This window comes from Gymnodraco acuticeps, unplaced genomic scaffold (assembly GCF_902827175.1).
Source record: "Gymnodraco acuticeps unplaced genomic scaffold, fGymAcu1.1, whole genome shotgun sequence".
NCBI classification, from domain to species: Eukaryota; Metazoa; Chordata; class Actinopteri; order Perciformes; family Bathydraconidae; genus Gymnodraco; species Gymnodraco acuticeps.
This window is the reverse complement of record NW_022990295.1, coordinates 4425173-4440450: the sequence shown is the minus strand read 5'-3', so window position 1 is coordinate 4440450 and position 15278 is coordinate 4425173. Positions and strand designations below refer to the sequence as shown.

The following is a 15278-nucleotide window of genomic DNA, read 5'->3' as shown; positions in this document are numbered from 1 at the left end:
TTTTCCTAAATGTGTTACTTATTTAATGAAGGAAACATTGGAAAATTCCTCATCCTTCATACATTCCGTCGTTTCAGTCCTGCGACAGATTTGCGAGCCAAATACAGTGAAGTAAAATAACATAATTCCAAGTAATAATTGGAAAACGTAACCCCATTTTTTTTTTTTTTTCTTAAACGGACTGCTTTTACAATTAAATGTTTTTTAAGTCTGAGATGCTGGCTCCATGCTAGAGGAGAGCAGCAGATGAGGCCATCATTTAACATTGTAACACCTTCCTAATCTATATCAAGTGTAAAGTCACAGATGATATACACAATATTAGAACATCCGTTTATTTTATATTTTCATGGATAATTTAATCAAAGGGATAAACAAACCGGTTACATCAAGGATGCCTTTACATTGACAACTATTTAATCTCGATACTGGATAACCCATCACTGAACAGCGTCTGGCTAATAAGCCTATCATCTCTAAAAGAGTAGGCATCCAACTTTAAAAAAAAAATTTTTTAAAAAACTTTACCAATGGACTTGGAAATTCACAGAAATCAATTTACCTTCAGACATTCTTGTAACATCGAAATAAAAATCACATTTTCCATTTACAAATATCCTCGCTCATACATCAAATTCCACACAGTGGAAACGTCCTGTTCAGCAAACACATTATGCACATTAAAATACAAAATTGTACATTTCCTGTCACAGCAAGCGTTTCTATATTAAATAACCCGGGGTTATGCAGTCCTCTCGGGGGGAGGAAGCCGTGCGTAAAACGTGCCCATTCCAATTCAGCGTTCCTGTGCAGTGATGCTTGTTTTCAAACTGGTGAGGAGTAAAATGCTCGATGGTCTATAAGTTGCATGTCCATATTTGTTCACACGTTATGCAAGAAGAGACTGTAGCCTACATGTACGAAGCGTTCGTGAATGCATCCTCCAAGTGGAGACAGGCATGTGTTCTTGGCTATGTGACAACCTTTTTTTCTACCAACAATCCTGTCCGCGAGGGATATGAAACACACACACACACCCCCAAGCCTTGTCTTTAGTCCAGGTCTATGGATATACAGCGGCACTGTTTGACGCGCTGGATGCGTTTCTTCTTGGTGGGTGGCTGCTGGTCGGGACAATTCAAAGTAAAAGTCATGGTGGTAAAACGCTTCGGCTTGCAAAACGAACAGGACTGGAAAGCACCCTCCTCCCTGCGGATGTGCCTGGGGATGTAGAAGGAGTTGCACTGCCCGTAGCAGAAGCGGTTGATGATGGTGCGGCTGACGCAGCCCTCCTCGTGGATGGTCTGCTTCAGGGGCTGCGTCTTGCACCAGTCCCGTTTCAAATACTGGCGCTCCGTCACGTGTAACGCTTCCTGGCTGGACTCCAGCACCTCGTCGGCCGGGGAGGATGAGCCCTGCCTCTGCCGGGAGCCGGAGCCCGCCTGCGGAGTCTGCGGTTGCTGCTCCGATTCGTTTGGGTTGCTTTTGTCAGGATGAGGAATGGCGCCTTGTGAACCTCGGTTTCTTTTGGATTCCACGGGCGAGGAGAGCAACCCCATGATGAAAACCATACTGCAGAAGATACGCGTTGAGTTGGCCATCCTTGGGGAGAAGAGGAAAATAATTCATCACCTATGCCGTTTCAACTTTGGATGCGTTACGCACAGCTGTCAAAACTTTTACGCTGCGTAAAAACGCGCAGACAGCTTTTTACCTAAAAAATAAAAACTAAACTACAAGAATATCTAAGTATTTGACTAACAAATATAATGTTTACCTTGGCCCGATACTTTATTAGGCTATTATGCAAAGTAATGCCACCAGATCTAGGCAAAGCAAAAACTTTAAGACGTTTAATAAAAAGCTGAACATATCCACACATGCATACCAGTGGAGAACAAGCATGGCGTTTTGTAATTTCTAAAAGCAAGGAACAAAACAAAGTTTAAAGATGGATGAAGACCGTTCTTGAGTGTTGTAGTCATAAACAGTCCGAATGTAACTCACCTGCGCGAGTCTCCACTGCTACAAGTGCGATGGTGTGATCCTGTCAGTCCTCTCGCGGCACCTACTGCTGTCGGCCGTACACTGGTGGGGCTGTGGATGGGTGGGAGACTGAGCGCTCCATAGACAGGGGCCAGGGGGTTTAATACAAATTGCTCCAGCGCCGGACTGTCTCCCTTTTAAATGTCTGCCAGCTGAGATGTGCACAACAGTTCCCTCTACATTATTGGCTAAGCACGATGTAGAGAAAATCAAAACTATCCGCCCCCTCAACACTTCCCTGAACCCACTTCAAGAAAACAGACAACCGAGGAACAGCGAGGGCAGGCAGGGAGGGGAGGGGGGAGACAAGCCGAGAGCAGACAGGCCGGAACGTTTATGCGCACATGGAGAAAAAAAGTAGGACTGGTGATTTTTTTTTATTTCATCAGAAGGAACATGATAATACCATAATATGTCACACTTTAAACCCAAATGTAGGCGTTCACGGTCCTCTCGTAAATTACGAATGCAATAGGGATAGAATCAATAAGAAATGTCGACTGTCTGACTCATATTACAGAACACCTATAGTGTACATTCTCGATATATCATTATTTTAATGTTACTGAATACCAGGAATATAATTGAGCCAAAGAGTAGGCTTTTTCACTAAGATTGTGCATTTTAGAAACGCTATCATAGTCCAGTAGATAGACAGGTCCTTTAAATTGATTTAGTTTATTTTAGTCCCAAAACTACGTTTTATTTTACATGACCAAAAAAAGGCAACGAAGCAACACGTTATCATAAATCACGTTTTAGAGTTTTAAAATCAAAGTTTTACAAAGTTATCAAAAGTTTTAGCCGTATACTTAAAAAAAGGAATTGTCTTAACTAACATTGTTACTCATTACTAATGCATTTTGGTTGGATATTAAAAGGTTTTTCTAATGCTTTACTAACAGCCATTATTAGGAGAAACTTTGATGTTGCCATGTGAAATATGATACAATAAATAAAGCTGTAAAAAGGCATATCACTGCTATATATACATATAATACATTAAGTGTAAATATAAGTCACAATTAGCCCTTTATTGTTGAAAATAAACTCCAGCACCCACACTGTCGTTGGTTTAAACCTAGAATAGGTATGCCAGTCATCAAAAGTGTATTTATCTGTATACCATAACTATCTAAACGAATAGTTTGTTCCAGCATTATTTCTTCCATGTTTCATGTTGTTACAGAAAGGTGAACATTAATCTGCAGAACACATGGCCTCGGCCCAACTGCGTGATCTGTAATACCAATATGCATCATGATGACGCACCGCCCGAAGGTGCAGAACAGACCAATATTAAGGGAAATTGCTCTGCCATCACTGCAGAGATACAAAGTAATATGCTGCTGCAGAAAGTAACGTTTTTAAAATGATTTTTTCCAAGTTCAGTCTGCAACTGAAAATCACCCGAGCCCTCCATCGGGCTGTGGAGAATAAATCGGAAGCAACGGTTTTGACCTCGACACTTCACGGTCTACTCTGCAGATTCTTTACAGGAGAAAAAAGATGTAGGCCTTTCACCTCTTACATGTCAACATAAGTCATTGAATGCAATCAGAAACCTGAATTTACACAGAGAAAAAAATATATATTTGTATTAAATTAATGCATCTGTGACGCAAGTAATCTTCTGATATGTACCATAACCACATTTATTTGTGATATTATGCTTTTATATCAGGATATAGTCGAAATTTTGAAAGAGTCAAGCCTTTACCAATAACATGCTTCACTAACATGTCAGTGAACTGTTGTTTAGGGCGGCAGTGGTTGCATGACTCCCCCTTGTGGCGCAAACAAGTACTGACTGTTAAGGCAAACAAGAATAATTCAACTGTAAAACCCTTAAGGGTTATGCCGTTTGACTTTATTTGTTCTGTAGCACTTCACATAGCAAAGCATTTAGCTGGTTTTGTAATTAATGCACTGTGATAGATCAATACTGATTGGCTTTTTTTTTGTGTGAAAACCCAACAAAAAGGTGCATTTTTTCTTTTTCAGTTCAAGATGACAGTACGAATATATTCTGTAAATAAAAAAAATAAAAACTGCTTCAACTTCTGTAAACAGTTTTGTTTTTTTAAGAAATCTACCTAAGGATTAGATATCAAATGCATAAATAAAAAAGCATTACAATGATCAAAACATTTCCAGTCATACTCAATCAATCACATTACACATCATTTGGCCTGCACACTAGTCTAACTACACAGCATAACGCTGTCAGCTGATATGTCGATATTGTAATACTTGCTTTACTAGAGTAAAACAAACACAAGGCAAATGAACATTCTCCCAATAAGACCCTATCACAATACAAACATCACCTACCATAGCTAAACAAATAAATTAAAATCCCTGAAAATATGAATATAAGCGGGAATGTTTAATGTCACGTAGCTGACAGAGACCTGCAGAGTATGGAGGAAACAAAAAAAGACTGAAACTATAAAGCTATAGGCTTGGTGGCTGATATCAGGCGTACTTGGTTCAGGGGGTTTCTGGGGGACCCTCTGTAACGGCTCATGTCCTTCTCCACTACCTGCTGCCCCAGAGGCTTCTGAGCTCCCGATTGGTCAGAGCTGTCCACGTTGGTCTTTGGCTGGACCTTGTTGGTCAAGTCGGCCAGAGCGCACACCTTGGCTTTACGTGCCAGGGTGCTTGGCTTTTTGGGCAGGACTGGGGGGGGGTTTCTTTATGTGACACACATGGTGACGCTGGAGCTGGGGGTGAGAGGAGAGGCCGCTCTCCAGGCTCACTGCCTTCATGCTCGGGCCGTTCTGGCTGATGCCGAGTTCCTCCTTTCCGACTGGTCTCCTGCTCTCCCCCAGCAGAGAGTTCATCCTGCGCACGGTCTGACGTACGGGGGTGCGCTTGAACTGGAGGGGTGATCTGACGAGTTTGGCCAAGGCCCCTTTGGGGGAGTGAAGGGTGAGCTTGTTGAAGTGATGGATGTGGTCCGCCACCCGGCGCTTTTCGGTCTCCAGGCTGCGCGGGGAGAGGGGTTGCTGTTTTTCGGCACCGCTCTCTGAGGAACATTTGTTTTGTACCGCACGGAGTTTAGTACCAATCTTAGGCGGGGTACTGAACTCATCTCTGAATTCAAGGCCCAGCCTGTACGGAGTGGACTGGGCGCCCGGAGGGGACGCACAGTTTGAAGTGGGCCGGACTCTGGATGTCCAGGGCGTCCACCAGCCGGCTGCAGTTCACCTGCTCCACCTCCGCATCACTTTCCCCCACCGTGGAGCTGTTGAGGCTACTGATGGCAGCGGCGCAGAAAGACCCTGCGTCAGCCTGTGCTGCTGGAGTACGGTACACACCACACTCAAAAAGGACACTGTCAATATGCAAAGGTGATAAGGCAGCCATTTCAAGCTGGCCAAAGGTGATGTTTTGATCGTAAGCCAGGAAGCTCTGCTGGGCTGGGAAGCTGGAGGCACACGTGTCCACGGGAAGGACTTTGGCTGGGGGGGGTCTCTGGTGGGGGGAGGAGGCTGTCGAGTGTTTTTGTTGTGTGTGTCCCCACAGAGGTGCAGGGACGCTGAAGGTCACTCCCGGACTTTGTGAAAGCCTTCTGTATTTTCAGCAGGGTGGGAGCAGTTTGGCTTTCCGTGAGAGAGATCTCGCTCTCAGCGCTGGAAGCACAGCAGAGCTTCTTAGGGAACACGGACACTGCTGGGGGCTTCGACACCACGATGGCCGGCTCAGAGTTGTAGTTGTTCTTCAGGCACATGTTCATGGGGGTGTCGGTGAAGGACCCTCCCCTGAAAGCCTGCGCTCCTCGAGGGGTCTCCCTGCTCCATGAGGTCTGGTGGACACTTGAGTCACATTGGGGGGTCAGCAGGTTGTCTTCAGACTTACTGATGAACTTGGTGCCTGTAAAACAAAGTGGGATATCAACTACTATAACTTAAAGACTACAGAACATTGCACTAGAATAATGTTATTCTTATTATTCGATGTCTGCATACAGTACTCACTTTTTGATTCTGCTTCTCTAGGCAGAGCAGCTGGACTGAACTCTGTCTCTTCGGTGAAACGGAAGCTGGTGGTGCTCTCCTGCGTGGCAAGCCGCCAGCCAACGGACTCTGACACCTTTAACACCACCATGAAATTAAAAATGAAAGAAACAGGGAGGAGGGAGCTTTAGTATATTATTTTGTTAAAAAGGAACCCACAGATGTTGCCCATTAATGTGTTAATTCAATGGTTGTAGTGGTTAGTTCTTCAGAGGATGATAAAAGTCACTCAGAAGAAACAACAAGTTGGTCATCAACTTTTTATTAAGTCAGGAATTCACATGTGACTGCATGCATTAGAGAAGCTAGGCATTGTAAACAGCTGACCCATGTATCCCGTAGCCGGTTACAATAGGTTATTATTTGTGCTAAATAATGTTTAATAACATTCTTTCACCTGAGTGCTTAACATTGTAAATCACAGGACATATCCTATGGCTTTGTACCACACAAGCATGAACATATTTTACAACATTACAGATATAAGAACTTTTAAAAAACATTTTTAAAGTGTGCATTAGTTTAAAATGTGTTAGTTACTGAGAGTAAGCTTAGATTGTTACACAATAAAAAAAAAAAAGTGCAAACGTGCAACACTTTACCCATTTAAAAACACCCCGATGTGCAAATGTTACTTGATTTTAATACAGTTAATCGGGGCAGTATGCCTGAATGCATGTTGGCCCTCTAACTTGTAGCCACATGAGGGGAAGGTGAAGCCTGTCGTGGAACCACACTTACAGCCTCCTTGCTGCTCTTCCCCAGGTTGAAGCGCAGCCGCAGAGATTTTCTTGGAGCTTCTTTTTTGCTGACTTTAGGAGAGAAGCAGCCAGCTCTTCCGGATTCAACTCTGAAAAGGATGCATAGGATATTCAGCATACGATAGGCTTAAAGAGGGCAATGCATTTCGTGGCATCCAATTGAACATTTTGTTCATTAAATGTAATTCGAGGGCATTTTGGAATGTAACCAGGTACATTAACTCAAGTAATGTTCATAAGTACTACTTTGACATACTTCACTTGAGTATTTCTATTTTCTGCTACTTTATACTTCATTAGATTTCAGAAGTAAATAATGCACTTCATACAATTATATAATACTGTGAAAATAGCCATTTTACTTACGGATGACTTTTTCTGCTTTAACTACTTCGACCTGCTTATACTTGGTACTTCTTTGCAAGTAGAAATTGCAATAACCATTGCATTACTAGTTGGTTTTTTGGTAAAGGACCGAGCCGTTCTATCGTCCCTTAGAAACATCATTGTGAGCTTTAACAGGTGACTAGTCAGTACCTGTTGACAGCATGTCTGTTGCTGATTCGTCGGCTCTTCCTCCTCACAGAGACAGCGGGCTGCCTTCTAGACTTCCCTGCTGACGACGGATTGTTGGGAGAGTCCAAGACCCCAGAAGCACTGTAAGCTACAATATATATAAAAAAAACAAATATGTTAAACCCCATGCTGCACGGAGAGCAGAATAGTTGGTTCCCATTTGATCAAACAATCCTCAATACCTGATCCAGGAGTGGAAGTGGCGCTGAACAAAGTGTTGGGGAATAAGTCTATCCCCAGGGTCTTTTTGACAGACCTACGTTTCTTGTTTGAGAATCCAAAAGAGTGACCAGATTCCAGAGGAAGCTTTCTCTTTGAGCTCGGTGTTGCAATCACAGGAGTGGCAGAAGAAAAGACTGGCAACAAAAAAAAAAAAAATGTAATACCATAAATGTGAAGATTTTTTTTTTTAAAGATTACATTTTTTCCCTTTGTATTTAAGAACATTCCCAAGACGATTGAGAGACAAGGCACTTGGAGGAATAAGCAGTTGTTGACTGAATTTTACGGAAGATTAGCCATGCAAATAGGCAAAGAAAAACAAAAGCCATTTAGAAAAGGCATAATTGACATGACTCATCATTCGACATCAAGGCGAATCATTTGCAGAAAACATGTTTTGTTCTTGTGCGTTGCAGATAGATTGCTCCAGTAGCATCATGCACCTTATTTCCTTCGACCTGAGTACCTACCAAGACTGTCTGACTGGTTGGAATTTGTGGGTGTTCTATTAGTTTTTATCTTATTCAGAGCACCATTGACCATATCTGAAATACGAGACAAACCGAACCATATGAAACAGTATTTACAGACTAAAAATCTGCTTCAAAATAACAAGACACGTTTACAGTTACTGAGATATGGAGCTCCAGTTTACTTGGAGGGCACTGCAAATGTCCCGTGTGAAATGTGGCCAATGCAATATTTGATTTAATTCTTTGAGTACTGCAGCTAATCATTAATAACAAAAGAAAAGCCTGATGGTACAGTCTTACCTCCAAAGCTGCGCCTGAGTTTCTTCTTCATCCCAGAGTTTAAGTCCAGCTCCTCAAGTCCATCATGAGAAGGTGACAGGACCCCCCCCCTCACAGCCCATCATGGCCGGTACTTTCTCCAGCAAAAACTGTGGTAACACTCCTGTGGACACAGCCAAGTATTTACTGTTAAAACATTACAGTGTTGACTGCCATAAAGACGAGCTGCAGGTAACACGCCTCAGGTCGTACCAAAGTTGTGGGCGTTCTCTATGAAGCAGTGAACGATGGCCGCCTGTTGCTTGAGGCGTTTCTCTGTGTGAGCGTTCATTTTCTCTGTACCGTCTCCCGAGTGAAGGATGTTGGGGGCCAGGATTACAGACAAGTTACTGCTATCCATCTTATTCTCTGCACTCCTGGGATTAAGCAAAAAAAAAAAAACAGTAATGTAAATATGAAGACAAGGGTGAAACGGCCGATTGTAAAACTGAATTTAAAGGTAAACTGGCGCAAATAAATAAATATAATTCTGGCACCTCATCGACACATTGTGGAGGAAGTCCAAAAAGTGACGCAGAGTGCTGAGGTTTTTCTCGGGCAGTACAGAAGACAGCAGCATGGTGGCGGAGGTCCTGTCCAGCTCGGTGGGGAGCTGCTGGGCCTTGAGGAAGGCCTCCTCCAGCTCTGAGGGGAGCACGGGCTCCGGCAGCTCCCTGAAGAACTGCTTCACCAGGCCGGCTATGTCACAGGGCAGAGCCGTGGACAGACACTCCTCGCCCGCATCCAGTTTAGCCTGGACGGACAAAACACATCTGTTGTGTTAGACCTTTCTCCGGGTCAAGGCTCCTGAGTGAATGCAAAGTCAATTCAGTCATCACTCACCCTGAGTGCTTTCAGGCGGATGACAGAGCCCGACTTTCTGAACAGGCCTTCTGTGTCCACGTGCGCCAGCAGCATCATACATGCATCAACCAGAAATCTGAAAATGCAGTGAAAAAACGCAAAATGTAGAAGATTGGACAAGATATAACTTGCTGCCTGTAGGCTCAAGTAAATGTAAAAATGATCCACTTGCCTTGGCACGGTCCCACATTCCATATTATAGTACGGTAATGTCTCCAGGGAGACCCCGAACACTTTTGTCTGTGAATACAAAAAATAACGTAAAGAATAAAACGATGTTAACTGCTCAATGTTCTATTAGCAGCATCAAATCCCTCACGTACTTTCCTACATCAAAATGTTGAACAGTTGTTTTTTTTTACCATAATGAGTCAAATACTACGAGGGACAGGGATTTCACTGCCACACAATACTTCTTCTTAGTTGATTTATGATAACATAAGTGTTGTTCAGAGAAGAAGTATAACACTACATCAATTCCTGATTTCTTAATAGTATTTTTTGGCACTTGTTTGTATTGCTACATTTCTCAAGCAATCCCTGTAAATGGTGAATGTCAGTGTTCGTCTGAATAGTCTCTTGCATCCAACCTTGTGACTCATCAGAGCCAGAAAAACAAGTTAAGAAAACTAAAACCAAGCCGAGCTTTCAGAGATATTTTTAAAACCAGGCTAACCGCCGTTAAGTTCAAAAAGGGGTGTCCCATACGTTAGTATCCTTTGACGAAATAGTTACAAATCCATCACAACTATGTGGCATAAAGATGTATGGGAAAACATCGCCCTTTCTCTGACTGGTAAATAACTTTATGGAGTGAATAAAGCAGAAAACAGCCAAACAAAGCCTGAGCACCGACTGACATGAGTGACAACGGCCTGCGAACAAATGGGTCCCACCAGCTTTCAGTAATATGCTAATTAGATTCAATTGCCAAAACAATATCATGTCCAAGGCTGATGCTGTTGTTTATTTGTGGTCTGAACGAACAGATTGTCAAGTTGAAAGTTTCACTGCAAATGTAACACAAGTAAATGATGCTGTACATTGAACATAGCTTTTAGTTAAACTTACCGAGTTGCTGGCTGCAGTCTTACAGCTGACTGCTTTGTTTTTGTTCCAGTTTTTTGTCTTTATCCCGTACGCTGCGCGGAGGTGTTGCACAGCCACAAGCCGCATCATATTTTTCTCCATGACTTTCATTTTACACTCCTTTCTTGTACTTCAAACGAACTTTGAAACAATTCGTTTACTCTCTACTGACAGAACCTAACTGACATCCGCAGCTGTATCGCTTCTGTTTCTCCAAGTGTATCACTTTCTTTAAACCTCTGTCGTTAAGTCATCCTCAAGTGGATCTTAACTGCTCACAAGACGCTTAATCTTGAAAACCGTTTACCTGTAACCTCAGCAGTAACAACTACCAAGGTTTCCAGTCCCAACAAGATGTTAACTTAACTAACGTTGCATGACCACGTAATGGCCATCTTCGTGCTTCCGTTGGCAATGCAGTTAGCTAGCTAACATTAGCCAGCTATTAACTTTGCAAGGTACATTAGCTTATTGCCAAGCCTCGAACAAACAAAAACTAAATCTCTCCTCGGGTCACACAACTTACAAATGGTTTGTTTACCTCTTCTTCAACGAAGTTATGATTTACATCAATTCATATTCGTCAGCTAGCTAACTGCCATTGTGCTACTGTTCGCTCGTCATATCGGTTACTGGCAGGCTGTCTTCTTCCGCAGAGTTTTCAAACAGCAGCGCTTCCTACGCTACACGCTGTGATTGGCTGGTAAACGTTTCGAATAACATTGTCCTGGGCGTTAGTTTTATCTGCCAGGGTAGCCTCGGTGGGCGGGGACAGTTTCCACTAGACCAAATCAATCTTCAAATGGACGCTTTTTGTCCAACCGGTTGTCTCTGTAACTAAAACTAGTCGCATCTTTAAATGGTTTATGCACAAAAGTGAGATTGTACTACACTACTAAAATTCATAGTTCATATCTATTTTAACAGACAAATGACCATGTCTGATTAAGTTCTGACTACCTTTGGTGAATTGTTATGCATTCAAGTTACAATGATTATTGGTATTTAAATATTTGGGTCGTAAAAGCCTCTGTTGACAGCATTTTGGTAGTACATTTTTTCACAAAATGTAGCATTCTTAAACAGAATGAAATGAATAAATACCTTAAAACGTAAACGTGATGTAAAACCTGTGTAAACAGACTATTGCACAAAACCACACTGGTGAGCCTTTCACTTCGCACATTGTTAATGCCTGTATCAACTCGGATCTTTTCTATTTTTTATCTAATGGTAATTTTGAAAACAAATAAGTAATCCGGGTTAACTAGGATAGTATGCAATGTCAGTACTGTTAAGCTTAAGTAAAAATAATGTTCATTTTGTCTTCAACCACAAGTGGAAGCATCAGCATCCATATCTTAGCAAACTCTTGATTATTAGTTGTCTGCATACATGGCCTATATTATGTGAGGCATGTATTGTAATAATTAGCCCTGTGGTCTATGTAGAACTATCCCAGTATACATCAAGTGTCACTTATTCTTTTTGTCATTTTGCATTGCTGTAAGTGAGCACAGTACAGGTGAAACTCTTACAAGGGACTTTTTATTTATTACATTAAAACAACAACATATATACAAGAGACAAAACCGTACAAATTCATGGACGGAAGGAGGTTGGATGTGTGTTTAGAAGCAGTTTCCTGTGGACAATGGAGGGGCCCATGCTCATCGTACTCCTGCTTGCTGATCCACATCTGCTGGAAGGTGGACAGGGAAGCCAGGATGGAGCCCACCGATCCAGACGGAGTACTTCCTCTCAGGGGGAGCAATGATCTAGACAAGGAATAGACATCATTTGAGTGTTATTGAATGTTAAAAACTTAATTGATGAAATCATTGATGAAAATCTTTGAAGTTTCGCTCACCTTAATCTTCATGGTGCTTGGGGGCCAGAGCTGTAATCTCCTTCTGCATACGGTCAGCAATTACCAGGGTACATGGTGGTACCACCGGGACAGCACATTGTTGGCGTACAGGTCCTTACGGATGTCAATGTCACACTTCTGATGCTGTTGTAGGCAGTCTCATGGATTACCAGCAGACTCCATACCTGGTAGAAGACAACAAATTAAAAGATGAGTTTCTCTGAGATAAACACTGCATTTCTTAGATTTATCACAAAGACAATGCAAAGGATTACTCACCAATGAAAGAAGGCTGGAAAGAGGGTCTCTGGGCAACGGAAACGCTCATTACCAATGGTAATGACCTGACCGTCGGGAAGCTCATAGCTCTTCTCCAGGGAGGAGGAGGAGGCAGCGGTGGCCATCTCATTCTCAAAGTCAAGAGCCACGTAGCACAGCTTCTCCTTGATGTCACGCACGATCTCACGCTCAGCTAAGAAGCAGAAAGTTCATGTATTAGGAAACAACACTTATACACCTCTCATCAAACAACTAAACCATAATGATATAGACCTACCAGTTGTGACAAAAGAGTAGCCACGCTCAGTCAGGATCTTCATCAGGTAGTCAGTCAGGGTCGCGACCAGCCAGATCCAGACGCATGATGGCGTGTGGCCAGAGCATAACCCTCATAGATGGGGACGTTGTGGGTCACACCATCCACCAGAGTCCAGCACAATACCTTTAGCAGGAAGAGAAGGACCATGATAGTCAGTATGCATGCCTGTGAGGGTCTGCCCCCTGAAGCATTTCTCACATCATAAACTATACAATGCTGCTGACATGAGATGGCACACACCCTTGCTGGAGAGGGATTAACACCTCCCCTACAATGGGACAGGAATCTATCCGGATGATAGACACCCTCAGAGTATAAATGTTCAACAGTTTCTCCCCTGCAGCACAATTTCCTTTTATTTGATCTCAGTGCATAACGTAAATTAGTTATATGAAAAAAAGCAATGTACTGACCGGTGGTACGACCAGAGGCGTACAGGGACAGGACAGCCTGGATGGCCACATACATGGCGGGAACGTTGAAGGTCTCAAACATGATCTGGAGGAAAAGGCAAGCAGAAAGGTTAGTCTAAATCTGAGAACCAACAAGTGGTATATAACGCAGAGTATTGACTGTGAAGTACCTGGGTCATCGTCTCTCTGTTGGCTTTTGGGGTTCAGGGGGGGCCTCAGTGAGCAGGGTGGGGTGCTCCTCAGGTGCCACACGCAGCTCATTGTAGAAGGTGTGGTGCCAGATCTAAAGGAGGAAAACAGCTGATGTCAGTACTGATACAACTCTCGGCTGAATAAACAACAACAACAACAACAACAACAACACAACAACCAAGGGTTCCTCTATAAATAAGCAGCTTTTACGACAGGGAGAGGAGGTTCAGCTGCCATGAATGGTGTAAATGAGTCTCACTGTCATCACACACCTTCTCCATATCATCCCAGTTGGTAATGATGCCATGCTCGATGGGGTACTTGAGGGTCAGGATACCCCTCTTGCTCTGGGCTTCATCACCTACGTAGCTGTCCTTCTGACCCATACCAACCATCACACCCTTGAGGGAAAGAAGCAAGAGAGGAATGTAAGACGATGGTACTTCTAACTAAAACTTTAGTGATTCTACAGAGTTTTTTTATAGCTTACCTGGTGGCGGGGCCTTCCAAACGATGGAAGGGAAGACAGCACGGGGAGCGTCATCTCCGGCAAATCCAGCCTTGACCAAGCCAGAGCCGTTGTCGCACACAAGGGCGGTAGTCTCTTCGTCGTCACACATGATTAGGCTTTATTGGGATGGTCTAAAATACGAATGGTAGAGTAGAAAACACAGGAGGCTTAGCGTGGGTGTCGGAACAGCTGTCTAAACTGGTCATCATAGAAATCATAGCACAAGGAGGTTTAGGATGGGTGTTAGGAACAACTGTCTAAAACTGCTCATCATAGATAAACAGCACAGGGGGGTTTAGGATGGTTGTAAGCGACAGCTTCTAAACTGCCCATCATAGAAAACACATGCACCAATGCCTGTTATAATTGAACCAACCACAAACGCGTTATCACTTTGGCTGATGATGTGATGAAGTGTCTGGACCACAGACTAATTGTATCAATATATGTATTAGCTGTGATCCAGGACGCCTTTGAAGACCTGCCAATGCTCTCATAAACTATACTCAACAGTATTATCACTTCAATACAACCCACCTCAATGGGGAGCTATATATAGAAAGCTAATTAGACATGCCTTTGGATGCTTTATTTTGGTCTCAACCTTGTCATTCAAACACTGATACCATATCAACACAGCCGTGATTGTTCCCGGGGAATCTCAGAGCTGCTGATATGTAGCACCAAAAAGGGGCATCATACAGAGAAACCTGGAGCTATTTTAAGCCCAGAAGCAGCCACACTGTGGTTAACAGGGTTTATGATGAAACAAGTGACACATGGATCACCTGCTATTTTCAGGTTGTAGAAGTCGGGCCAGCACCCATCTGTCTGCACACCGTGACACTTTTGTTTTACTACATGGCTCCATGCCCCAGCTGCCTATTAATTTCATTCATTGGAGCATAGCTAGATTTGGCCAGCTTCCCCCCCAGCTTTTGTGTACAAATCCAAGTTATAATTGTAGCTCTGGCAATGCTTTAACACAGAAACGTTCCAGAGCAGTGGAAAACCACAATATGTAATTATATTAATTTCAACAACCTGAAGAAGTCAGCCTTGAATAACTAGTTACTCCAGTTTTACACGTCAGTTACACCGTGAGGAAAACCTTTATCAAGCTGAAGTTACATCATCAATTCATTCATTTAGGGCTGATCAGCTCAAAGCACAACAATTAGGAAGTAATCTATCAAAGGACAGAGAATCAGAGGATAAGTTGTAAAATGTACTCACCAAGGTGCACTGGTAGACGGATGCTTCCACTGGGACAAAGGCTGAGGGTGAGAAGAGCCCCTTAAATAAGACCTAGACTGGCTCGAG

General features: G+C 43.0%; 2 protein-coding genes and 1 pseudogene across 2 annotated transcripts; all 3 read right to left on the bottom strand.

Annotated features, from left to right (window-relative positions):
• Positions 1–379: 379 nt before the first annotated feature.
• Positions 380–2413, bottom strand: grem1b (gremlin 1b). Its single transcript, XM_034222330.1, has 2 exons — positions 2008–2413; positions 380–1602 (listed from the first exon to the last, which is right to left on the bottom strand). Exon 2 carries the CDS (start codon positions 1599–1601, stop codon positions 1053–1055), a length of 549 nt encoding a protein of 182 aa, XP_034078221.1. The 5' UTR covers position 1602; positions 2008–2413; the 3' UTR covers positions 380–1052.
• arhgap11a (Rho GTPase activating protein 11A) lies at positions 2408–11032 on the bottom strand. Its single transcript, XM_034222329.1, is given in 16 exon segments — positions 2408–4723; positions 4725–5186; positions 5188–5520; positions 5522–5925; positions 6030–6144; positions 6810–6918; positions 7367–7493; positions 7588–7761; positions 8098–8172; positions 8401–8488; positions 8490–8542; positions 8632–8795; positions 8916–9172; positions 9262–9358; positions 9455–9522; positions 10354–11032. Coding segments are annotated over 16 exon segments (2883 nt in total). The 5' UTR covers positions 10483–11032; the 3' UTR covers positions 2408–4495.
• Positions 11033–11900: 868 nt separating this feature from the next.
• Positions 11901–15278, bottom strand: LOC117549806 (annotated as a pseudogene).

Coding starts and splice junctions, on each gene's coding strand:
- grem1b (XM_034222330.1), bottom strand. CDS start 1,601: ATGGCCAACTCAACGCGTATCTTCTGCAGTATGGTTTTCATCATGGGG.